The sequence below is a fragment of the Bos taurus genome, chromosome 7 (assembly GCF_002263795.3).
Source record: "Bos taurus isolate L1 Dominette 01449 registration number 42190680 breed Hereford chromosome 7, ARS-UCD2.0, whole genome shotgun sequence".
Classification (NCBI taxonomy): Eukaryota; Metazoa; Chordata; class Mammalia; order Artiodactyla; family Bovidae; genus Bos; species Bos taurus.
In genome coordinates, this window is record NC_037334.1 from 87,041,276 (window position 1) to 87,068,044 (window position 26,769).

The 26,769-nt window shown below is 39.8% G+C and overlaps 1 protein-coding gene across 5 annotated transcripts in view; it reads right to left on the reverse strand.

The window, feature by feature from the left end:
• The window catches only part of CCNH (cyclin H), a 30,463-nt gene extending 3,932 nt beyond the window's left edge, over positions 1 to 26,531 (reverse strand). For 4 of the 5 annotated variants that reach the window (XM_005209738.5, XM_005209737.5, XM_005209736.5 and 1 more), the window contains exons 1-7: positions 26,286 to 26,512; positions 24,294 to 24,416; positions 11,837 to 11,910; positions 10,656 to 10,866; positions 7,285 to 7,448; positions 3,167 to 3,237; positions 140 to 251 (exon numbers count right to left, since the gene is read on the reverse strand). In XM_005209738.5, the coding sequence (XP_005209795.1) occupies positions 140 to 251; positions 3,167 to 3,237; positions 7,285 to 7,448; positions 10,656 to 10,866; positions 11,837 to 11,910; positions 24,294 to 24,416; positions 26,286 to 26,402 (872 nt within the window). In that variant the 5' untranslated portion in view covers positions 26,403 to 26,512. 5 annotated transcript variants of the gene reach the window in all.
• Between the last annotated feature and the right edge of the window lie 238 nt (positions 26,532 to 26,769).

The following is a 26,769-nucleotide window of genomic DNA, read 5'->3' on the forward strand; positions in this document are numbered from 1 at the left end:
GACTGCAGCCTACCAGGCTCCTCCGTCCATGGGATTTTCTAGGCAAAAGTACTGGAGTGGGGTGCCACTGCCTTCTCCAAAAGACCAGCTGGACACAGTAACAACTCTATTCTTGAATGGCAGTCTCACATCTACTTACGTAACTACATTAAGTGCAAGCTCAGCAGAGTGACACCTCTCCAGCTTCTGTTTCAGAGCAGCAACTTCTTCAGGTCTGGGTGGTTCGTATTTTTTTACCAAGTTCCTCATGCCTATGTGGAGATCAATAAAAGGATTTAAACCAGGTAATAAAAAGCCCTGTTCCCATAAGGTGGTTAAATAATTTCCCATCTAGTTTTGGGAACCAAAAACACTCCTGAAATGTGATTATTCTCAATATTAATATTGTTCCACATTAAAATCCAATGGCCACCATACTTCTCGTTCAAGTCATTACAGCCATCTGCTGCTTAGCCCACATCATGTACAGCAAAAAGGTAAACTTGCTCTACTAGTATTTTTTTTTCCAATCTTAACCATGGTTACTTTTTGCTCAAGTTTTACAGGCTGTTAAAAAAGCCCTACATGATTTAGTAAAGACATGCTTTGTCCCCAGCCACCAACCATATTCATAACATTCTATCCTACAGATAGATGGAGGGCTGAGTATACTTATTTACAAAGAAGGCCGTTATTACATAATTGGTAATGAAGGTAGGATGCTTAGTAAAAACACGTCAGCCATCCTTTGCTTTAACAAAATGGAAAACTTAGACAATGAAGTATCACCAAGAAAATAAAAATGTCCTCATTAAGCTAAAAAATTCAGTGACTTTAAAATCGCAGAAACATCCTCTACCTAGTCTATATTTAATTCAACTACAATAAACCAAAGACCATAAAGCACAAGATTTATTAGGGGAATGAGAGATCCAGGGCTAGTTAGTCAGCCATGTGCTCCAAGTGACTGACTGACTTCATAATGCAAGTAAAGTGGTGTTTTCAACTAAATTAATACTTGTGACAGCACCCTAAGGACAGTATCTGTGTGTGAAAAATTATGAATAAGATATCTTAATATCATTAAAGCTCTGAGTGTTAACAAGAGCTATTCTTATAGTAAAACAAGTGGAGTAAAATAAAGCTACTGAGAGAATCACTAACAAAACTGTCACGTGTATACACACAGCACAGTGAGTTACCTTTAAGATCTCTGCTGCTGCTGCTAAGTCGCTTCAGTCGTGTCCGACTCTGTGCGACCCCATAGACGGCAGCCCACCAGGCTCCCCCGTCCCTGGGATTCTCCAGGCAAGAACACTGGAGTGGGTTGCCATTTCCTTCTCCAATGCATGAAAGTGAAAAGCCAAAGTGAAGTCACTCAGTCATGTCCGACTCTTCGAGACCCCATGGACTGCAGCCCACCAGGCTCCTCCGTCCATAGGATTTTCCAGGTGAGAGTACTGGAGTGGGGTGCCGTATCTACTAAATTCCCTGATCCTTGTGTCTATGGCCAAATCACAATTAGCTTTGGAAGTGAACCCTCTAGTGGTAAAACTGAAAACCTACAGTTTTATGATTCTTAAATCACAAATTCATTTTTCTCAAAGAAGCCCTCAAGAACATTTCCAGCAAAGAACTTACATAGTCTGAAGCATCTTGACTTTTGAAACATAAAAGATGTAAGTACTCCATCATCCAAGATCAAGATCTGCAATCTCATATTTCAGTATTTAAATTACAGATTTTATTAACAAGGACAACTGGCACAAACGGTTTGGAAACACTGATTTTAACCCTAAAGAATAGCCCAGCAGCCCTGAGCATGCAGTGTGACACAGGCAAGAATGAAAACGGAGAGGACTGGCTAACCTAGCCAGTAAGTTAGGTGGCGGTTCTAACTCAACTCAACCTAACGTACAGCTAAGCGAACTATCTATATTCAGTATCTTGTAATAACCTATAATGGAAAAGAATCTGAAAAAGAACATATATATATACACACACATATATATATAACTGAATCACTTCAACATACACCTGAAACTAACCCAAATATATTTTTAAAAAGTTAAAGGGAAAAAAACACACAAAAACCCAAACCCTCAAGACAGTGTTTCTCAGCATCGACAGTATTGACAGCAGTTTGGGCTAGATGATTCTTTGTCATGAAGTGCTGTGTTAGTTTCCTAAGGCTGCTGTTAAAAACTACCACAAACTTAGTAGGCTTGTTAAAATCACAGGATGGATTCCCCGACAGTTCTGAAGCCCAAGAGTCTGAAATCAGTTTCACTGGGCCAAAGCACAGACACTGGCACAGGGGTTTCTCTGGGGGCTTCTGTTCCCACCTCTGGTGGCTAGCAGCATTCCTCAGCTGTGGTTACATTACTCCAATGTTTAGGGCTGGCATCTTCAAATCTCTCTATTCTGTCTTTACATTGCCTTCTCTGTCATACCTCCTTTGCCTTCCTCTATTAGGGACACTTGTGATTACATTTAGGCTCTATCTGGATAATCCAAGATAATGTCCTTAACTTGATCAAATCTGCAAGCCCCCCCCCCCCCTTTTTTTTTTTTACCATATAAAGCAACCACATTCAGTTTCCAGGGATTATGACGTGGCTATCTTTGGGGAGCCACTTTTCAGCCTACCAAGGGGCTGTGCTGTGAGTTCTGAAATGTACAGCAGCACCCTTACCTCCATACTAGATGATGGTAGCAGCCACAAACACCCCACCCCAAAGTCGTAACAACCAAGAATGTTCATAGATGGGAAAAAAGAAAATTCACCCCGTTAAGAATCATGGCTTTTGTAATATCAGGTGAGGAAGTGACTAGCAAATGGCACACGTTAACTAATTAAAGCTAATTTATCTACAAAATAGAAGTTTCAAATTTAATTAGCCTTTAGTTCCCTAAGACCTTTTTTAGTGCTCATCATATTTGCACACACTTTAAAAGGGCCTTGTTTTGAATCTCAACCCTTTGTGAATCTCAATATTTTTCACTTTCCTAAAAAGTTATGTGTAAAAACTACTTCGTGTGCCTTCTATTTGTTTTTCACCTTCATGATACAATAATAAATCTAAACAATAACTTGTAATTTCAAGTTAAAATACCAGTAAGTTATTTATTTACAAAGTAGCTCTGTGATAGAAGAACATTTTATAAAGCGTTCTGTTTTACTTACTTTTCATTATATCTAGTAATTGGGATAAGGAAGTTCTGTTCTCCTTGAGCATCAGACTTTCTGATAAATAACTGGAAAAGACAGGGAAAAAATGTTTTAATCTATTGCACACATCGAGAAAATATGACATCATAAATTATTTTTCTTCATGTTCTTCATCAAGGTGAATTTTTAAATAAATTTACTTGAAAACTGTTAAATAACAATACTTTGACCTTTACTAAAACTATAATCTCTCTCTCTTACAGTCTTAAGAATCTACTACAACTTGTATTAGGTTAAAAATGCTTAATGTTCAAGTTAATTTGTTTAACTTCCATAATATGTTGAGGGAAAATGATATGAAAATATTAGTAACAATACTCAATAATACTTTTTTTTTTTTTTAATCAACCATACTTTAATAGCATAATTTTTAAAAAATCTTAACAGCTGAAAGCCACTCATCCCCACAACCAGTAATCATGTTCTAGAGAAGATGACAGAGGCTCAGAATGGGCCAAGTCACTGGGTCATGGAGCGGAGAACCTCAGATTGGCACTGGCTGTTCTGATCAAGAGGCCAGAAATATCCACCTCTGTGGCACAGGGCCTGCTGCTCAGGGATCAGGACTAAAAACATCTTTCTACATCAGACTTCAGAATCACTTCAAAATCTTGAAGTAGAACTGAATCCTGGTGTTGTCCTGGTCATCATCTGCCCTTTTGTGCCTCAGCTCTGCAAAGGCTCCTAGACCCTTCTGAGGCAGCACTTTACATCTGACCCAGGAGGACGAAAGACATATGACGTATCTATATTGCATGGACACAAATTCAGGCAGCATCCTAAGAGGGTAACTGCCGCGCCGCTCCGCTCAGTCAGCCCGCAGCGCCGCAGTAGCTGCTACCCGACTTCATTTTCTCTGGCTTTAAGGAAAACCGGATCAGCTGATCGCGCTCCGGCTCCTCGGCCCCCTCCCCAGCTGCCGCTCGCTGTCCGGGGGCCTCTCCTCCCCCGCCTCCTCCCGCGCTCTGCTCCGCCCCTCGCGCCCCTCCGCTCCGCCCTCAATAATACTTTTGATGTTAAGTGAAGTGAAGTTGCTCAGTCGTGTCCGACTCTGCGACTTCATGGACTGTAGCCTACGGGACTCCTCTGTCCATGGGATTTCCCAGGCAAGAATACTGGAGTGAGTTGCCATTTCCTTCTCCAGGGGAACTTCCCCACCCAGGGGTCTCCCGCATTGTAGGCAGATACTTTACTGTCTGAGCCACAAGGGAAGCCTTTGATGTTAAGTGTTTAATATTTAAACCCTAACTTCACTTTACAGGTGAGGAATCTGAGTCACAGGGACAGACAAGTCATGAATAAAGTCAGGGAGTAGCAGAACTGGAACGTGGCTCTAGTAAGGATTCTCTCGCCTCTTATTATCAAGTCCATGTTAACTATAATTGCTCTTCTTGAGACAAACAGGTATTCCTGATAACCAGTAAGAGCATCACCCCATGCTTTACAAATCTATTACATCTTTTCTGCATCAAGTCCAAATCAAAAGTGTTAATACTGGGTTGGCCAAAAGGTTCATTTGGGACATCTTAGGAAAAACTTGAAAGAACCTTTTGGCCAACCCAGTAGTATTCCTTAATTGGACATAAAGCTCAGTTAACTCTTTTCCTGGAACCAATGATAGTATTTCTATATTTATATTTTTAGCCATTCTGAGGTTTTATATACTTGAACTTGATCTATAATTAATAACAGCCCAAGTGAACAGATTCCCAAAGTAACCTTTGAGAATAATCTTTCAAACATAAATGTAATAAAAACTGTTAATTTTTCTCTTAGGTGAAATAAAGTTACAAAATTTAGGACAATTTTTAAAGAAATTTTGTTGCTATATGTCTTTTAAACTATCAAAATTATTTAAATTCTATTACAACATTTTGATAACTACTTTTGCTATTATATTGTCTTCATCCAGTGTGAGAATTCATTTTAAATACGGAAATCAGTAACTCCCTTAACAGCAAATACATTTCTAGTTTTCAGTAATTCAAAGTAGCAATTAGTTTTTTCCCTTTTCCTTTCACGCTTCTGCCGTCTTTTTTTCTTTTCATTACCTAAAAAGTCAAACTAGGAGATGTGAAGTAAAGCTCTAAATCCAATGAAAAAGAAGAAACCCCAAACCAACAACAGAATATTCCGTAAGTAATTATCTTAAAACATCATTCAGAATATAACAACAGCACAAAGGCTTCCCCCTTTTGAAATCAGTAATCAACATAAAAGAAATTTCCGTGTATCCCAAAAGTTGGAAAGGAAGTCAGAAGTTAAAAATTATTTGAAAACATTTTCTCAAAGGTAAAAATGCCCAAATGTCTAGGCTCTGGGAATGCAACAAAAGTGTGTTTAATTTGTAGTGAGCCCAAGGTACTATGGGGCTTCCCTGGTGGCTCAGATGGTAAAGAATCTGCCTGCAATGCAGGAGACGGGGTTCAATTCCTGGATTGGGAAGATCTCCTGGAGAAGGGAATGGCTACCCACTCTAGTATTCTTGCCTGGAAAATTCCATGGACAGAGGAGCCTGGTGGGCTACAGTCCAAGGGGTTCCAAAGAGTTGGACAAGACTGAGCAACTAACACTATCAACTTGCAAGGTACTATAATTTCACCTTCACCTGCCTGAAATTATAACCAAACTTTTCTAAGATGAAATAAACTCTACTTTAGACCTTAGGATCCTTCATCCTTCTCTACTGATATAAGAACAATCTTACCATTGAAAAATTAGTATATAAACTGCATAAGATACAATGCTTAAACAGATTAAGCAAACAACTGGTTATCTGAATTGTGGAAATGACTTTCTTCCCTTACACTATGGAAGCTCCACATTTGCAAAATCCATAGTATCAATTTGTATGGCCGTCCTTCCTAACTAGAGCAAGGACAGCTTTTCAGTCTTAAATTTCTACAGTAGAGTGCATGATATATAGAAGGTAATCTGGGGGAGGAAAAACTTCCACAAAGGTTTGCTTAGTAAATAAATGAAGGTATAGATCACTTTGGGATTAAATTTATATATTAATATACAACTGATGACTTCTGTTTATAGAGAAGAGGCATACCATAAATTAAACAAAATATAAACCCACAATCCCTTATCTTGGATTTGTTTTGAAATTCAGAATTATTCATGTTTTAGAAAGCTAACATGTGTATATACCATGAAATGTGAAATATTTCAGAGTATATATACACTGCCCCAATGTCTCTGGGGATGTATCCTGTAATCAGTTATATTAATAGCTATGCAAGGAATCTTACAAATATTCCCATTCAGTTGAATAAAGACTAAATCACATCTGTTCATGTTTCCTGCCACCATATCAATGGATTTTGAAATTACAGACAAGGGATTACAAACATAGAAAAGTTTAAATTTAGAAAGTTTTATCATCTTTCTTCCTCAGCTATTTTAGGAATGAATCAAGCAGAAGTTCAAAGGTATAAAGAAATTAAATGTGAAAGTTTAAAAAGTCTAACTTACTACTTGCCTGGGCTTAAGTTAATTATAAATGAATACAATAAGTATCTAGTTAACCTCTGTACAAGATATTACTGTAAGAATCACGTGAATTTAATTCATGTGCTTATCACAGAACTCAGTTCTCAGTGTGCACTTGTGTATCAGCTATTATCGTCTACAGCTCACTGAAACTCATTTGGACATTCTCTAAAGCATCCCTCACTCAACAAGTCTTTACTGGATTCCATGTGCCATCCATGAAGATTAATGATAAAACAAGGCAGATGTATTCATTGCACTCACACTGCTTACCAGTTCACAAAACTTCTAAATTTTCCATATATTGATAGCTGTTATCAATCTTTTGTTAACAGTAGATTTAATTCTACTTTGATCATAAATGGATCATTTTAGCTCAAAAATATCTTACTCAATTTTTAAATATTTCCTTAAAAGGTGCTTCCAAGTCTTCCCTCAGTTGTCCTCACAGATGCTCAAGCATAAGAACATGAAAGACTGCAGTCACAAAGTGAACCTTACTTAAAAACCTGGGACTCCAGGAAGGAATAAACTGAGGGACTGAGTCTGATCGAAGTTAAAACACAAAACAATACCTTTCCATAGTAATTCCTGCTCTGGATGCACTAGATAAAATGGCAGTCAGAGCAATCTGGGAAGGTGTGTATAAAAGGTGAGCATCCGTCAATGCAACTCTATTAAGAAAGTCATCAGCTGTTTTCCTCAAAATCTCTGGATTCTCCAACAGGGGATAGCGAGTCTAGAAAGAGAGTTTGCAAATGTTATCACTTCTGAAAGTTTAATGGAGTAATAACAAGACAAAAATATTTATAGAAACCAGAAAGTGCTTAACACAGAACACTTTTATAAGTATAGCCACTTTTATATGTGTAAGCCACATTTAGAAACCAAAGCACCACTTCATTTTGATTTGAAATTCTTTCTACCAAAAATTTACTTTTTGGAAGTAAATGGAAATGAATCTTGGTTTGATTATAGAATGATTTTTAGTATATGCCTAAGATATATGAACCATCCCTTGTAAATGCTCAGTCATGTCCAACTCTCTTGCCACTCAATGAACTGCAGCCTGCTAGGCTACTCTGTCCGTGGAATTTCCCAGGCAAGAACACTGGAGTGGGTTGCCATTTCTTCCTCGAGGGGATCTCCCCGACCCAGGGATCGAACCTGCATCTCCTGCCTCTCCTGCACTGGCAGGCAGATTCTTTACCACTGAGCCACCTGATGTTCCCCTATTTTCTAACAATTTCTACCTAATGAACCCTAATCTTAAGCCCTCAGATATATTTCAGATATCCACATTCAAGTCCCAAAGCAGTTAGAAATCTTATACTCTGAAACAAAACAGCCAGAGTCAGTTGTGCAGTCAGACCCAGGTCTTGTCATTATCCCCAAATGCCTGCCCTGATATTACAACCCCAACATTCTGCTCTGACCACAGAGCTCCCTTTCCCAGGACTCAATACTTCACAGCTGTTCTCTGACTTCCTCCTCAGAACCTCTGGTTCCTTATCCCTATACTTGCTCCTACTCACCAGTGTCCACTGGTTCCGATTTTCCTCTTTAATTCCCTGCCCCAGTACGCTGCCAATGTATTTCCAGCAAAACGTCAATAGCAGTCAAACTCAACCAACCTTCTTTACAACTGTACCCAGATTTCTGGGTCCTGCTAAAGAAAACAATACAACCAAGAGGTCCGGAAATATTCATATAAATTCAAGTTCACTGACCTCAAAACGGCTCTCAACACTGCCTAGATATGATGATAATATTCCGTTGAAAATGTGTTCTCCCCCTTTTTTGGTGATTAAACACTTTCCACCTGACTCAAAGTCTTTGATAATTCTCAGAAACTTCACTGCTCTCAGAAAATGAACTTTGCTGATAACAAAGACACTATTTCCTGCTACAGTCAGATCGCCAGGCATAACGTTATCCTTCCCTATGTTTTCCTCTTTTCCTCCATTAAGAGAAACAGCCAATTCTTCTACCTTGCTTTGAAATCCCGTGTCAGGCCCTTTCACCACACTCCAAAGGAAAACTCAAGCTACATATATTCGGTTACATTTTACTAGCTCTCTGCATCAGTTTCTTACACTAAACACAACAAAAAACTGTTCCTTTCTTCTAGCAGTCCCCCTGCACCCCATCTTTTCAATCATCCCACCTTCTTTTCCACTTCAAAGACAAGCAATTTAATCCAAGATATGGATGCATTTTCTCACCTTCGATTTATTCCCCAACCAGCTCCAATCTGCTTTCTTCTTCCACGCTCCACAAAGACTGATTTTACCTAGATCACAAATCACCTTTGGCACTAACTCCAGCAAATGTCAACTTTTACTTTGCCTGAATTCTGAGCAGGTTTGGAGAGCTGTCCCTGATCATATTATAAAAGCATTCTACATCTCCAAAAGTCCTACCTCTCTGGATATTCTTCAGTCTTCTTATTTTTCTCTACCTACCTTTTAAATAGTCCTTATGACCAATCCACTTGAAATCTTCCTGGGGCAATCATGCCCAAATCTATACCTCCTGCCTACCCATCTTCTCTGACCTCCAGACATAAACATATACCAACAATCTACCTGTATCAGACACAATCTACCTGTATCATAAATGTACCACCATCTACCTATATGATCAGGCCAGAAAACTGGGGATTCTCCCACTGTCTTCACTCTATATGCAATCATTCTTCAAGCTCTACCAACTCTGCCTATCCCAAGCCCAAGAAGCTCTCTCTGTAGCCAGTGCCACCACGTGAGTCAAACCAACCATCTTCTGCCTGAACTACTGTTACTGGGATCCCTTCATCCATTCGAATCCACTCTCCTCATTATGCCTGACACATAGCACAGATGTGCAGTCAACACCCGGTGCAGACTGATACATGAGCTTGCAACATGTTGTTTAAAGCTGCAAACCTAATCATGCCACTCTTCAGACTTGAACCCTTCACTGGCTTCTTGTCACTCTGTTCAAAATCTGTAACGTTACTTCCGCAGTCTAGACTGCCTTCCACTCAGGCAGACATCCCCATCTCTCTCTCAGTTCTGTTTAGGTTCTTTAGTGTACCATGGTTTTTAAAATCTGGGCCTTTGCCAAAGAGGTCTCTGAGCAGGATGCTCTTCTACCCCCCAGTCCCTACTCTTGCTTTGAATTTCACCTTGTTACACTTTCTCAGAACTGTCTCCTCTTCCTCTCAATCTGCCATCTGCTTCTAAAGCACCCTGAATTTCCCCTTCTGTTAATACTTAGCACATTGAATATGTGATACTGTCTTTCTCATGAGACTATAAGGCCTATCAAGTTGAGGCTGTTCCTGTCTAGTTCTTGATTAATCCTTAAGCACAGTGTTTGGCATACAGAAAGTACCCAGATTTTGCCACTCAAGATGAATGAACCAATTTCTGACTTCTGTTTACTTCAACTCACACTATTCAAGCCCTTCTTCAGGACGGAAACAACTTTAGTTGTTTTTGTTAGTGTTCTGACAAAACATTTTATTTACTGTTACTTTTGATGCTTATGTATTGATTTTAGTTCACAAGGTCCTAAAAATAGAAGTCACTTAGCAATCTTCTAGTTTAAAATTAAGCCTTCTGTATCCAAGACAGTATACTTGAGTTAGAAGAGTTAAGTCTTTAAAAGTGTTACTATAAAGACACAATGGTCTTCATTAGGGTCCCTGGGCTGGTATTTGCAAATCTACTAAATCAGAAGCTCTGGGACTAGTCTGACAATTTCAGTTAATAAGCCCTCCAGGTGATTCTGAAGCACTAAAGCACACTGAAGTTTGAGAACTATTGCCCTAGGAGTCCAGGCCAAATTCATATTTTAGTTAAGCCCATTAGGATCATTATAAATTATAGCAAAATTTTGATTCTTTTAACAATAGCAAAGGAGTTCACTCTACCAATTTACTTTACATCAGCAAGATTACCTTTAAATCAATGAGAAAGCCCTCAAAGGGTCTATAAGGATTGTGGACAATAAGGTGGAAATTAAGTTGCTGTATAAGAAGCAGTTCATATTCCAGAATCTGTTCGAGTGCTTTCTCTTGTCCAAGAGGGCTCTCCCGCAGATTTCCAACAAACTGTGGACTAGATACATTGAATTCATCTACTTTGCAAGCCAAAAATGCACAAGTGAGCCTAGAGGAAAAAATAAGGGAGGAATATGTATAAAATAATGAAATATTTCTAAATGTATGTTCTAAAACTGCCTAATAGTCACAAGTGACTATACTAGACATCTTTGGAAATTGGTTAAAAAAAAGTTTCCTGTTTAATCTTTTTATTCATAAGGTGACTAAAGTTTTAGGTTGAACTGTATAATAGTGTCATAGCATTCAATTATTAACTTAATGGCAGTTCAGCCTAAATATCTGGGAAAACAAAATAATAGGAGTAAGAGAACTCAGCATCATGAAAATCAAATGGAAGAGGGGGGGAAAAAGCACACACATAAGTACATATGGGCCTGGGAAGAAAGTTATATCAGAGAAACATTATGACAAGCCATCAGTGGAAGTCTCTAAGGGCATTTAAATAGAGGGTTATTACCTCAAGAACAAACCTATTAAACTCTCATGGCTGCTACATAAATTTTAGACTGAGAAAGATTACCACAAAAAACCAATATGGGACGTACCAGGGGCCTGACCAAGACTGGCAGAAATGGGAATAAAAAAGAAGTATACAGGAACAGTATGATTGACAGCAAGTTCTTTGCGACGTCTCATACTAACTTCATCTTTATTTTTAATGATAAGCACAGCGCTTAGCAGAGACCAGAAACAACAGATCTTTGTTCAAGTGAAATGAATATGAACTATAGGACTTGTAAATTTGTAGAGAAAGAGGAGTTACCGTAAATGATTCTCAGAGAAACTGAGTGAAAAAAGTTCCACTAACGGAAAGATATTAGGGTAGCTAATTTGAGAGAAATAGAATGTGAATTTGGACAAGTGCCAGTACAGATGTCATCAGAATTAGTGGGAGTGATCTTAAGTTCAGAACAGAATACAAGTATAAATTACCCTTTAGTAGGAAGTCATTTTCACACACATACATGGTCACATAGTAAAAAAGTATTAAGTGAAAATCAATAAATTATACTTACATTATTATCCGGGGGTGGTATTCCATTACTGAATTATTAAGGTAAAAGCGCTTGAAATACATACAAGCTGTACCCTAAGATTAAAAATACACATATTATCAGAACCTACATACAAGTTGTTCTGTATTAAAAAAAAAAAAAAAAAAAAGCTTATTTATGCAATATTCCTTTAAAAAAGTCACTGGTAAAAAATACCAAAACTTATTTTTTCTTAACTCTAAATAAATTGCGATAAATTACTCCAGAAAAACCACAGCCAAAAGACCTTCTGTTGTCCTTCCACACCTACTTTGGGTTAGCCTTCCTGTGGTCACTGACTTCAATTAAAAACTGTATGGTGGTTTTATACAACAGGCTCCCCATTCCAGTATTCATGGGCTTCCCTGGAGGCTCAGATGGTGAAGAATCTGCCTGCAATGCACGAAACCCGGGTTTGATCCCTGGGTTGGGAAGATCCCCTGGAGGAGGGCATGGCGGGTTACAGTCCACAGAGTCACAGAGTTGGACAAGACTGAGCGACTAAGTATACACATATACTTGTATAATTTATACAAATGATCAAAGCTTAACCAGTCAATCTTATAAAATATTGATAGAATAACACTGTTAGAGCAATGAGTCTTCTCTTTAAATCCACTCTAGATCTGTGATCTAACCGTGATCACTGCTGCCAAACCAAATATCAGAAGCAGCAGCTACCATTTACTGACTGCATCCCATGTGCCACATTTTGTGCAAAGTACAAAACTATCACCTTATTTTAATTCTTATAACAATTTGGTGAAGGGTTGCTATCCCTACAGAGAAAGAAACTGAATATCAATGAGGTTAACTGACTTGCTCAAGGTCACACATCTAACAGGAACAGGGATGTTTTCAACCAAGGTCTGCCTGTACTTTTAACCACTATTTCATTTGGCTAGAACCAATGAAATAAATATCTATTTTAGGATGGAAAAAATATATTTCTTTTTAAGTACTTCTGAAGTTTAGTTTGGTCACTTTACATGAAACAAACATCAAAACTATCAGTTACAAAAATAAGTTATACAAAGGCAAATTCCACAAAGAAGTTTATTCAAGGATTCAGTTTCTTCACCTGAAAAGATCACTTAAACCTACTGCCTCATGTTATAGCTTCCTTATCAGAAAAGGCTAGGACCGAATCTGGAGATGGAAAGGAAGCACATCTAAAATTTTACATAAATCTGATCTCAGATAAAAGTCTGATTAAAAAAAGAAAATACTATGAATACTTTTGCACTATATTTTCAATATACTTCATTTATCAATTTTAAAAATGGAGATTATTTACTAGGAGCTTCTTCTTTTGTGAGTCATAGATTATTCACTCAGTTTAACTTTAAAATGTATGATCTACTTTCACTTAAGGCTTTCATATTGATATTCACAACAAATCTGTGAGATAATATGGGAAAAAATAATTTATATGCATCCTTTTTTAAATCTTGCAGCTTTTAAATTTTATTTTCTATCAACAAGAATACACATATCCAGATAGGAAAACAAAATAGTACCCCAGTAGAATAAATGAAGTGGAGACACACAATCTACCTGTAAGAATTCAGATTAAGGATGGTAGAGATAGATGATCCAAGAACTCAGAAAAAGAAGAGGCATAGATTAAGACAAAAGAAATGTTTAACAAAGAGTGAGGAAATATAAAGGACCAACAGAGATGACCAATACCTTAACTCAAATAAAAAATACATTAGAATTCTACCCAGCGAGGCTCTCATTCAAATTCAACAGAGAAATCAAAAGCTTTATAGATAATCAAAAGCTAAGAGAATTTAGCACCACCAAACCAGTTTTACAACAAATGCCAAAGGAACTTCTCTAGGTGGAAAAGAAACGGCCACAACTGGAAACAAGAAAACTACAAACGGGAAAGCTTTTATATACCAGCAAAGGCATATATACAGTAAAGGTAGGAAATCATCCACACACACAGTAGCAACTGTGAGGAGAGTACAAATGCAGGATACTGAAAATGCATTCGAAACTAAGAGACCTGAAACTTAAAACAATCTAGTGTACATTTACACACACACACACACACTCACACACACACAGACTTCCATGGTGGCTCAGTGGTGAAGACTCCATCTGCCAATGCAGGAGACGCAGGTTCAATCTCTGGGTTGGGAAGATTCCTTAGGGAAGGAAATGGAAACTCATTCCAGTATTCTTGCCAGGGGAAATCTCTTGGGCAAAAGAGCCTGGCAGGCTATAGTCCATGGGGTCACAAGAGTAGGACATGACTTAGAGACAAAAGCAACTATATATATATAAAATCCTCATGCTAACTGCAAACCAAAAATCTATGACATACACACACACAAAAAGGAATCCAAACAAATAACAATGAACAAAATGGCAATAAGAACATGCACATTGATAATTACCTTAAGCGCAAATGGATTACATGCCCCAGCCAAAAGACATAGACTGACTGAAACAAGACCCATATAGGTACTGTCTACAAGAGACCCCACTTCAGATCTAGGGACACAAACAAACTGAAACTGATGGAATGAAAAAAGATTCCGTGAAAATGGCAATCAAAAGAAAGCTAGACTATTGGGGCTCATTCATATCAGACAAAACAGACTAAAAACTGTTGCAATAGATTAAAAAGGACACTACATGATGATCAAGGGATCAATGCACAGAGATACAACAACTGTAAATACATCTGCATCCTGCATCAGATCAGATCAGTCGCACAGTCATGTCCGACTCTTTGCGACCCCATGAATCGCAGCATGCCAGGCCTCCCTGTCCATCACCAACTCCCGGAGTTCACCCAGACCCACGTCCATCAAGTCAGTGATGCCATCCAGCCATCTCATCCTCTGTCGTCTCCTTCTCCTCTTGCCCCCAATCCCTCCAGCATCAGAGTCTTTTCCAATGAGTCAACTCTTCGCATGAGGTGGCCAAAATACTGGAGTTTCAGCTTTAGCATCATTCTTCCAAAGAAATCCCAGGGCTGATCTCCTTCAGAATGGACTGGTTGGATCTCCTTGCAGTCCAAGGGACTCTCAAGAGTCTTCTCCAACACCACAGTTCAAAAGCATCAATTCTTCGGCGCTCAGCCTGCTTCACAGTCCAACTCTCACATCCATACATGACCACAGGAAAAACCATAGCCTTGACTAGGCGAACCTTTCTTGGCAAAGTAATGTCTCTGCTTTTCAATATGCTATCTAGATTGGTCATAACTTTCCTTCCAAGGAGTAAGCATCTTTTAATTTCATGGCTGCAGTCACCATCTGTAGTGATTTTGGAGCCCAGAAAAATAAAGCCTGACACTGTTTCCACTGTTTCCCCATCTATTTCCCATGAAGTGGTGGGACCGGATGCCATGATCTTCATTTTCTGAATGTTGAGCTTTAAGCCAACTTTTTCACTCTCCACTTTCACTTTCATCAACAGGCTTTTTAGTTCCTCTTTACTTTCTGCCATAAGGGTGGTGTCATCTGCATATCTGAGGTTATTGATATTTCTCCCAGCAATCTTGATTCCAGTTTGTGTTTCTTCCAGTCCAGCGTTTCTCATGATGTACTCTGCATATAAGTTAAATAAACACGGTGACAATATACAGCCTTGACGGACTCCTTTTCCTATTTGGAACCAGTCTGTTGTTTCCATGTCCAGTTCTAACTGTTGCTTCCTGACCTGCATACAAATTTCTCAAGAGGCAGATCAGGTGGTCTGGTATTCCCATCTCTTTCAGAATTTTCCACAGTTTATTGTGATGCACACAGTCAAAGGCTTTGGCATAGTCAATAAAGCAGAAATAGATGTCTTTCTGGAACTCTCTTGCTTTTTCTATGATCCAGCAGATGTTGGCAATTTGACCTCTGGTTCCTCTGCCTTTTCTAAAACCAGCTTGAACATCAGGAAGTTCACGGTTCACATATTGCTGAAGCCTGGCTTGGAGCATTTTGAACATTACTTTACTAGCATGTGAGATGAGTGCAATTGTGCGGTAGTTTGAGCATTCTTCGGCATTGCCTTTCTTTGGGATTGGAATGAAAACTGACCTTTTCCAGTCCTGTGGCCACTGCTGAGTTTTCCAAATTTGCTGGCATATTGACTGCAGCACTTTCACAGCATCATCTTCCAGGATTTGGAATCGCTCAACTGGAATTCCATCACCTCCGCTAGCTTTGTTCGTAGTGATGCTTTCTAAGGCCCACTTGACTTCACATTCCAGGATGTCTGGCTCTAGGTCAGTGATCACACCCTCGTGATTATCTGGGTCGTGAAGATCTTTTTGTACAGTTCTTCTGTGTATTCTTGCTATCTCTTCTTAATATCTTCTGCTTCTGTTAGGTCCATACCATTTCTGTCCTTTACCGAGCTCATCTTTGCATGAAATGTTCCTTTGGTATCTCTGATTTTCTTGAAGAGATCCCTAGTCTTTCCCATTCTGTTGTTTTCCTCTATTTCTTTGCACTGATCACTGAAGAAGGCTTTCTTATCTCTTCTTGCTATTCTTTGGAACTCTGCATTCAGATGTTTATATCTTTCCTTTTCTCCTTTGCTTTTCGCTTCTCTTCTTTTCACAACTATTTGTAAGGCCTCCCCAGATAGCCATTTTGCTTTTTTGCATTTCTTTTCTATGGGAATGGTCTTGATCCCTGTCTCCTGTACAATGTCACGAACCTCATTCCATAGTTCATCAGGCACTCTGTCTATCAGATCTAGGCCCTTAAATCTATTTCTCACATAAGGGATTTGATTTGGGTCATACCTGAATGGTCTAGTGGTTTTCCCTACTTTCTTCCATTTAAGTCTGAATTTGGCAATAAGGAGTTCATGGTCTGAGCCACAGTCAGCTCCTGGTCTTGTTTTTGCTGACTGTATAGAGCTTCTCCATCTTTGGCTGCAAAGAATATAATCAATCTGATATCTGCATAGGAGCTCCTCAATATATAAGGCAAATGCTAACAGCGAAAAAAGGAGAAAAGGGCGGTAACACAATAATAGTGGGGGACTTAAACAACCTAGACAGCATATTCAAAAGCAGAGACATTACTTTGTCAACAAAGGTCCGTCTAGTCAAGGCTATGTTTTTTCCAATGGTCGTGTATGGATGTGAGAGGTGGACTATAAAGAAAGCTGAGTGCCAAAGAATTGATGCTTTTGAACTTAAGTGCTGGAGAAGACTCTTGAGAGTCCCTTGGACTGTGCAAGGAGATCCAACCAGTCCATTCTAAAGGAGATCAGTCCTGGGTGTTCACTGGAAGGACTGATGCTGAAGCTGAAACTCCCAATACTTTGGCCACCTGGTGTGAAGAGCTGACTCATATGAAAAGACCCTGATGCTGGGAAAGATTGAAGGCAGGAGGAGAAGGGGATGACAGAGGATGAGATGGTTGTATGACATCACCGACTCAATGGACATGAGTTTGGGTGAACTCTGGGAGTTGGTAACGGACAGGGAGGCCTGGCGTGCTGCAGTTCATGAGGTCGCAAAGAGTTGGACATGACTGAGTAACTGAACTGAACTAAACACCCTACTTACATCAAGAGACAGATCATCCAGACAGAAAATCAATAAGGAAAGTCAGGCTTTAAATGACACATTAAACCAGGTGGGTTTAACTTAAATTTATTGAATATTTCATCTGAAAGCAGCAGAATAAACATTCAAGTGTACAGGGTACACTCAGACAGATCACATGTAACCCATAAAGCAAGCCTTGATAAATTAAAAAAAACTGTAATCACATCAAGCATCTTTTCCAACCACAATACTATGACATTAGAAATCAACCACAAGAAAAAAATTGTGAAAAACACAAACACTTGGAGGCTAAATAATATGCTACTAAACAACCAATGCATCGCTGAAGAAATCAAAGAGGAAATCAAATTCCTAGGAACAAATGAAAACCAAAGCAGGACAATCCAAATCTTTAGGATGCAGTAAAAGCAGTTATACAAGGGGAGTTTATAGAAATACAGTCTTACCTCAGGAAATAAGAAAAATCTCAAACAACTAACCTTACTCTTAAAGCAACTAGAGAAAGAAGAGCAAATAAAACCCAAAGTTAGCAAAAAGAAATCACAAAGATCAGGGCAGAAATAAATGAAATTAGACACGAAGAAAATAATAAAAAAAACAAGCTAGTTCTTGGAAAAGATAAGCAAAATTGACAAACCTTTAGCCAAACCCGTCAAGAAAAACAGGGGAGGGCTCAAATCAATAATGAAAAAGGAGACGTTACAATGGATACCACGGAAATACCAAGGATCACAAGAGACTTGTACAAGCAACTATGTGCCAATAAAACGAACAACCTAGAAGAAAAGGACAAATTCTTTGAAATGCAAATCTCCCAAAACTGAACTAGGAAGAAATGGAAAATATGGACAGACCAACTGTAAGCACTGAAATAGAAACTATGATTAAGAATCTCCCAAACAAAAGTCCAGGACTAGATGGCTTCATGGGTAAATGCAATGAAACCTTTAGAGCAGGGGTCCCCAGCCTCTGGGAGCCAATGCCTGATGGTCTGAGGTGGAGCTGTTGTAGTAATAATAGAGATGAAGCACACACTAAATGCAGTGTGCTTGAAATCACCCCTAAACCGTCCCCACCCCAGCCCTCCAGGTCCACTGAAAAACCGTCTTCCACAAAAACAGTCCCTGGCGCCAAAAAGGTTGGAGACTACTGATAAAGAGAATAGTTTAGAGACTAGTTAACACCCATCCTTCTGAAACCCTTCCAAAAACTGCAGAGGGAGAAACACTCCCAAACTCATTCTATGAAGCCACCATCACCCAGATGCCAAAACCAGACTGACACCACAAAATACCACTCATGAACATAGATGCAAAAATCCTCCACAAAATACTAGCAAACTGAATTGAACAATACATTAGAAAGATCATTCACGAGGACTTCCTTGGTGGCTCAGTGGTAAAGAATCTACCTGCTATTGCAGGAGACACAGGCTCAATCCCTGGTCCGAGAAGACCCACATGCTGTGGAGCAACTAAACCCACGTGCCACAACTACTGAGCCTGCGCTGTAGAGTCCAGGATCCGTAACCACTGAGCCCACGTGCCCTAAGGCCTGTGCTCTGCAACATGGGATGCCACCCAATAAGGCCGTGCACTTGCAACTAGAGGAAAGCCTGTGCAGCAGTGGAGACCAAGCCCAGCCAAATGGTCATATGCTGTGATCAAAGGGCATTTTTCTTAGGCTACAAATATTTTTCAATATCTACAAATTAATTACACTGATATACCACATTAACAAAATGAAGAATAAAAACTATATGATCATCTCAATAGACACAGAAAAAACCTGACAAAATCCAACATTGATTTGATTAATACTCTCCAGAAAGTGCACAAAAAGAACCTACCTCAACACAGTAAAGGCCATATATGACAACCCACAGCAACATCATGCTCAAGAGTGAAAAGCGGAAAGCATTTCCTCTATCATCAGAAACAAGACAAGGATGTCCACTCTCAACATTCTTACTCAACAGTTTTGGAAGTCCTAACCACAGCAATCAGAGAAGAAAAGGAAACAAAAGGAATCCAAATTAGAAAACAAAACAAAACAAAAAAAACTGTTACTGCTGGCAGATGACATTATACTAAACATTGAAAATCCTAAAGATGTTACCATAAAACTACCAGAGCTTATCAGTGAATTCTATACATTTGCAGGATACAAAATTAATACACAGAAATCTCTTGCATTTCTATATACAAATGAAAGATCAGAAAGAAATATTAAGGAAACAATTCCATTTTTGACCACATCAAAAAGAATAAAATACCTATGAATAAACCCACCTGAGGAGGCAGAAATCCTGTACTCTAAAAACTGTAATACTCTGATGAAAGATATCAAAGATGACAAAAACAGATGGAAAGATTTACCATATTCCTGATTGAAAGAATCAACACTGTCAAAATAACTATATTACCCAAGGTAATCTACAGATTCAATGCAATCCCTATCAAATTACCAATGGCAGTTTTTGTAAATCTAGAACTAAAAAAAATCTTAAAATTTGTATGGAAACACTGCTGCTGCTGCTGCTGCCAAGTCGCTTCAGTCATGTCCAACTCTGTGCGACCCTATAGATGGCAACCCACCAGGCTCCCCTGTCCCTGGGATTCTCCAGGCAAGAACACTGGAGTGGGTTGCCATTGCCTTCTCCAATGCATGAAAGTGAAAAGTGAAAGTGAAGTCGCTCAGTCATGTCTGATTCTTAGCGACCCCATGGACTGCAGCCTACCAAGCTCCTCTGCCCATGGGATTTTCCAGTCAAGAGTACTGGAGTGGGGTGCCAAAGACCCCAAATATCCATACCAATCTGAGAAAGAAAAACAGAGCTGGAGGAATGAGGCTCCCTGACTTATGACTATACTATTAAGATACAGTAATTAATACAGTATGGTACTGGCAAACTATTAGAATCCACCTGCAATGCCGGAGACCCCGATTTGATTCCTGCGTCAGGAAGATCCGTTGAAGAAGGGATAGGCATCCCACTGCAGTACTCTTGGGCTTCCCTCCTGGCTTAGCTGGTAAAGAATTCCACAATGTGGGAGACCTGGGTTCAGTCCCTGGGTTGGGAAGATCCCCTGGAGAAGGGAAGGCTACCCACTCCAGTATCCTGGCCTGGAGAATTCCATGGACTGTACAGTACATGGGGTCACAAAGAGTCAAGACACAGCTGAGCAACTTTCACTGGCAAATGAACAGACACATAGATCAATGGAACAGGATAGAAAGCAAAGAAATAAACCCATGCACTCATGTTTATTCTCAACAAAGGAGGCAAGAATATATAATGAAAAAAAGACATTCTTCAATAAGTGCTGCTGGGGAAACTGAACAGCTACCTATACAAGAATGAAATTAGAACACTCACTAACACCACACACAAAAATAAACTCAAATGGATTAAAGACCTAACTGTGAGACCAGACATCATAAAACTCTTAGAGGAAAACAAAGGCACAATACTCTTTGACATAAATCACAACAGTATCTTTTTGGATCCACCTCCGAGGGTAATTAAATTAACAAATGAGATCTAATTAAACTTAAAAGGTTTTTGCACAGAAAAGGAAATTATAAACAAAACAAAAAGACAACCCTCAAAATGGGAGAAATGCAAACAAAGAACCAACAAGGGATTAATCTCTAAAATATACAAAGAGCTCATGTAGCTCAATATTAAAAAAAAAAAAAAAAAAGAAACCCAATCAAAAAATGTGCAGAAGATATAATATAGACATTTCTCCTAAGAACATATACCGATGGCCAAAAAGCACATGAAAAGATGCTCTGCATGGCTAATTACTAGAAAAGTGCAAACCAAAAATACAATGAGGTATTAACACACATCAGAATGGCCATCATCAAAAATTTTACAAACAATCCATACTAGAGAGGGTATGGAGAAAAGGGAACCCTCCTACACTGCAGCTGAGAATGTAAAATGGTACAGACACAGTGGAGAACAGTATCACTTCAATTCAGTCGCTCAGTCGTGTCCGACTCTTTGCAACCCCATGAATCGCAGCTTGCCAGGCCTCCCTGTCCATCACCAACTCCCCGAGTTCACTCAAACCCACATCCATTGAGTTGGTGATGCCATCCAGCCATCTCATCCTCTGTCGTCCCCTTCTCCTCCTGCCCCCAATCCCTCCCAGCATTAGAGTCTTTTCCAATGAGTCAACTCTTCGCGTGAGGTGGCCAAAGTACTGGAGCTTCAGCTTTAGCCTCATTCCCTCCAAAGAACACCCAGGGCTGATCTCCTTCAGAATGGCCTGGTTGGATCTCCTTGCAGTCCAAGGACTCTCAAGAGTCTTCTCCAACACCACAGTTCAAAAGCATCAATTCTTCGGCGCTCAGCCTTCACAGTCCAACTCTCACATCCATACATGACCACAGGAAAAACCATAGCCTTGACTAGGCGAACCTTTGTTGGCAAAGTAATGTCTCTGCTTTTCAACATGCTATCTAGGTTGGTCATGACTTTCCTTCCAAGGAGTAAGCGTCTTTTAATTTCATGGCTGCAATCACCATCTGCAGTGATTTTGGAGCCCCAAAAAATAGTCTGACACTGTTTCCACTGTTTCCCCATCTACTTGCCATGAAGTGATGGGACCAGATGCTATGATCTTCATTTTCTGAATGTTGAGCTTTAAGCCAACTTTTTCACTCTCCTCTTTCACTTTCATCAAGAAACTTTTTAGTTCCTCTTCACTTTCTGCCATAAGGGTGGTGTCATCTGCATATCTGAGTTATTGATATTTCTCCCAGCAATCTTGCTTTCAGCTTATGCTTCTTCCAGTCCAGCGTTTCTCATGATGTACTCTGCATATAAGTTAAATAAGCAGGGTGACAATATACAGCCTTGATGTACTCCTTTTCCTATTTGGAACCAGTCTGTTGTTCCATGTCCAGTTCTAACTATTGCTTCCTGACCTGCACACAGGTTTCTCAAGAGGCAGGTCAGGTGGTCTTGTACTCCCATCTCTTGAAGAATTTTCCACAGTTTATTGTGATCCACACAGTCAAAGGCTTTGGCATAGTCAATAAAGCAGAAATAGATGTTTCTCTGGAACTCTCTTGCTTTTCTGATGATCCAACAGATGTTGGCAATTTGATCTCTGGTTCCTCTGCCTTTTCTAAAACCAGCTTGAACATGTGGAAGTTCCCGGTTCACGTATTGCTGAAGCCTGGCTTGGAGAATTTTGAGCATTACTTTACTAGCATGTGAGTTGAGTGCAATTGTGTGGTAGTTTGAGAACGGTATGGACGGCTCTAAAAAACTAAAACCAGAGCTATCATATGATAAACAATCCCACTCCTGGGCATATATCTGGAGAAAACCATACTTCAAAGATACAAAGACCCCAATGCTCATTGCAATACTATTTACAACAGTTAAGACATGGGAGCAATCCAAATGCCCATCAACAGAGGAATTTAAAAAGAATATGTGGTACACGTATACAATGGAATATTACTCAGCCATAGCCAGGTGGCCCAGTGGTAAAGAACCAGCCTGACAATGAAGGAGACATAAGAGACATAAGTGATATAAGAGACGTGGGTTCAATTCCTGGGTCAGGAAGAGCCCCTGGAGAAGAAAATGGCAACCCACTCCAGTATTCTTGCCTGGACAGAGGAGCCTAGCGGGCAAAGTTCTTGCAGTCACAAAAGAGCTGCACATGACTTAGCAACTGAACAAAAACCAAATATTCCATTTGTAGCAACATGAATGGACCTAAAGATTAACATACTAAGTGAAGTCAGAGAAAGACAAATATCATATGATATCACTTCTATGTGGAATCTAAAAAATTACACAAATGAACTCATTTACAGAACAGAAACAGACTCACAGACTTAGAAAACAAACTTTTGATTAACAGAGGGGAAAGATGGGGGATGAGGGATAAATTATGTTACGATTAAAGTACACACACTACTGTATGTAGATAAACAACAAGAACCTACTGTATAACACAGGAAACTCTAGTTAATACTCTGCGATAACCTATATGGGAAAAGAATGTGAAAAAGAATAGATATATGTATGTTGCTGCTGCTGCTTAGTCGATTCAGTTGTGTCTGATTCTGTGGGATCCCATAGACGGCAGCCCACCAGGCCCCCCCATCCCTGGCATTCTGCAGGCAAGAACACTGGAGTGGGTTGCCATTTCCTTCTCCAATGCATAAAAGTGAAAAGTGAAAGTGAAGTTGCTCAGTCGTGTCCAACGCTTAGCGACCCCATGGACTGCAGCCTACCAGGCTCCTCCACCCGTGGATTTTCCAGGCAAGAGTACTGGAGTGGGGTGCCATTCCTTCTCCGAGATATACGTATATGTATAACTAAACCACTTTGCTGAAACATAACACTGTAATCAAATATACTCCAATTAAAAGAAAGGATAGAAACAATTACAGAGACAGCATATACAAATGCATATAGCCAAAAAGTTTTAACTACCTGTTTTTCCTCAACAACACCCTATCACAGTACAAACACACAGAAACACACAAGCACATACACAAACATCCGAAACAAAGGCATGAGAACCCAGAGGGAAAGTAATTCTTTTCTTTCCCTATAAAATGAGAATGTCATGACATATCCAGCAGACCTCAAAATTCTTTTGACATGAAATGAGTTTTGAAACATTGTGTAAGATACAATGTAAGAATTCATAATTTAATGCATTCATTGAAAAATGTGACAACAAATATTGATGCATAAATTATATACATAACTAAGGTGCATTTTTGAGTAAAGTGGATAGAGAATTGAGTTAAATATTTATAAGAGGATATAAGTTAGCTTAAAAGATTAATCTTTATAAGCTCTTATAAGTTAGCTACAGAAATTTATACCTCATTACCACTAAAGCTTACCACAACAGATCTTGGCATTGCTGGCTTAAACACCGAACAGAATTCCAATAATCTTTTCTCATAATACTTGCAGAGCGTTATTTCTTCATGAGGCTCAAGAAAGACGGGGTCATTTGGAAGAACCTTTAGATCAAAAGTTAGAACAAAAGTTTAATAAGTTAGATAATCTTAATATTTCTCTGTGCAGATTTAATTCAGTTTTTATCTCTAACCAAAGGGAAATGTACCTCATTTTCTCTTTACAGAATTGTTAATATTACACAAAAATAAGTTTTAAAAAATATTCAATAAACTAAAACTGTGCCACAATTGCATAACTTCTCAGAATGTCAGCTGAATATTTGCTCACTAAGGTATAAGCAATCATGAGGAGCGTGTGTATATGCTCACAAGTTTGATGTCACTTTTACAGATCAAAAGGAAGAAACCGTCAATGGCTGGAAAACTTTCAATAGCCCTTTCTCAGTCGGTTATTGAGTCACAGAGGTTGAAGTAAAAATCAAGTGTCTCAAGGATATTTCTGACCCTTAACATATTACCTCTTCTGCATCTCTATAAAATTTCTACGAAATACACTGTAGGGTTAATAAATACTACAATTTTACAACAAAAATATCTATTTGGTGCCACTACTGGTTTAATTACAAGTGCCAAAAAAGGTATGTTGAGTCCTAACACCAGTACCTCACAATGTGAGAAAATAAGGTCTTTGCAGATACAATTAGTTAAGATGAGGTCCTACTGAAGTAGAAAAGGCTTCTAATCCAATATGACTGGTAGCTTTGTAAGAAGAACATATAAAGAGACAGAGACACAGGGAGAACACTCTGGAAAGAAGGAGCTAGAGGCTGGAGTTGGCTGCCACTAGCGGAAAAACACCTGGGGTTACCAGAAGCTGAAAAGGAAAGGGTCTAGAAGTTGTAGAGAGCACTACTCCACAAACACCTTGGTCTCACACTTCTAGCCTCCAGAACTCAAACAATAAATCTCTGCTGTGTTAAGTCACTTAGTGTATGGTATTGTGGCGGGCCTAGGAAACTAACACAGGTGGGGCTCATTTTATAGAGACAGCATGGCATTGCGATTCACAGAAGCTGAAACCAGATTCCATGGGTTCAAATCCTGGCTCTGCCACTTACTAGCTATAGCCTGAGAAGTTATTCAACCTCTCTGTACTTCAGTGTCCTCAGATGTAATGCAAGGATAATAACAGTATCTACCTCATGGGGTAGTTGTGAGGATTCTATGAGCTAACAGTTGCCAAATACTGAAAATTTAGCAAAGGAAGTACTACTCTGTACAGCACAAAAATAAAATGATATGAAGTAAACGAGAGTTACAGGTAAAAGTAAAACTGGAAGGGCGTGGCGGACAGACTATAGTCCAAACCTTCTGTAGTCAACTGGTTTGTGCTAACGGTGTCTCATCCCCCTTCTTCTGCCCTGCCCCATCCAATCAATCCAATCTTTCCCAGAAAGCTCTTTCTAGAACAGAATCTGACAAGATTAATTTCCCATTTAGAATCTTTCTAAGGTTTCCCATCTCTCCATCACAGAGTTCAAACTACTTACTTCCGCTTACAAGTTCCCTGCCTGTGTTCTCCAGCCTCTCAACACTCCGCTTCCGCCACACACGATCAAGAGCGTTCCAGAGACCAGCTCTGCGATTTCTGAACTCCGCCTTTGCACCTGTGGCTCTGTCCGCCGGGAAAGTCCTTTCCCCATCTCCACACCAGCCACTAAGAGAAACCTACCCCCGGTACATTAGCATCCTACAAAGTGTTTTCTTTGCCTTGCTACTGACTATACAGTCCGCCGCTCGACTGAGGGGATGGACGGCCTTGTCCGTCTCCTTACCCACTGTACCTGGCAAGGTGCTCGCTGTTGATTAGATGGATAAACGCACTCTGCGCCGAGGAGGCGGGAGGGAGGTGTGGGGTACGTCCTGGGGGAGGGGGGGACAGGCAAGAGTTTACAGAGCCCGAGCCCTCACCTTCCCGTTCGCCACCGCTTTGCATTTGAATTTGCGGTTGGCGTCGGCCCGCAACCGCGCCAGCTGCTCCTCGCTGGCGAAAGTCCAGTGCCTCTTCTGGCTACTGTTGTGGTACATCGGGAAATCGGAGGCGAGGCCCAGGGAGCCTGTAGAGAGAAGACCACGAACTGTACAAAACCTGACGTAAAGCACCTAAGCCACCTCCAGGATCCCACGGAAGCCAAGTCAGGACAACCCGGCGCGGGGGCGATGACGTCAACCTCACGTGGTAATTCCGTCCCCAGTCGCGTTTCCGGAGCGGATTAGGAGGAGAATGGCTCCTGGTGTCTCCAGCGCCTGCTACCCCAAGTGGGCGTGGCCCACAGAAGCCGCTCCTCCTTTCCTGGCCCTAGCTCCGCCCCTTCCCGACAAGATTTAAAGGAGAAGCGACGCGGAGGGCTGTTCAAAAGGGAATAGCAATACATTTAGGACTTGTGAAAGCTAA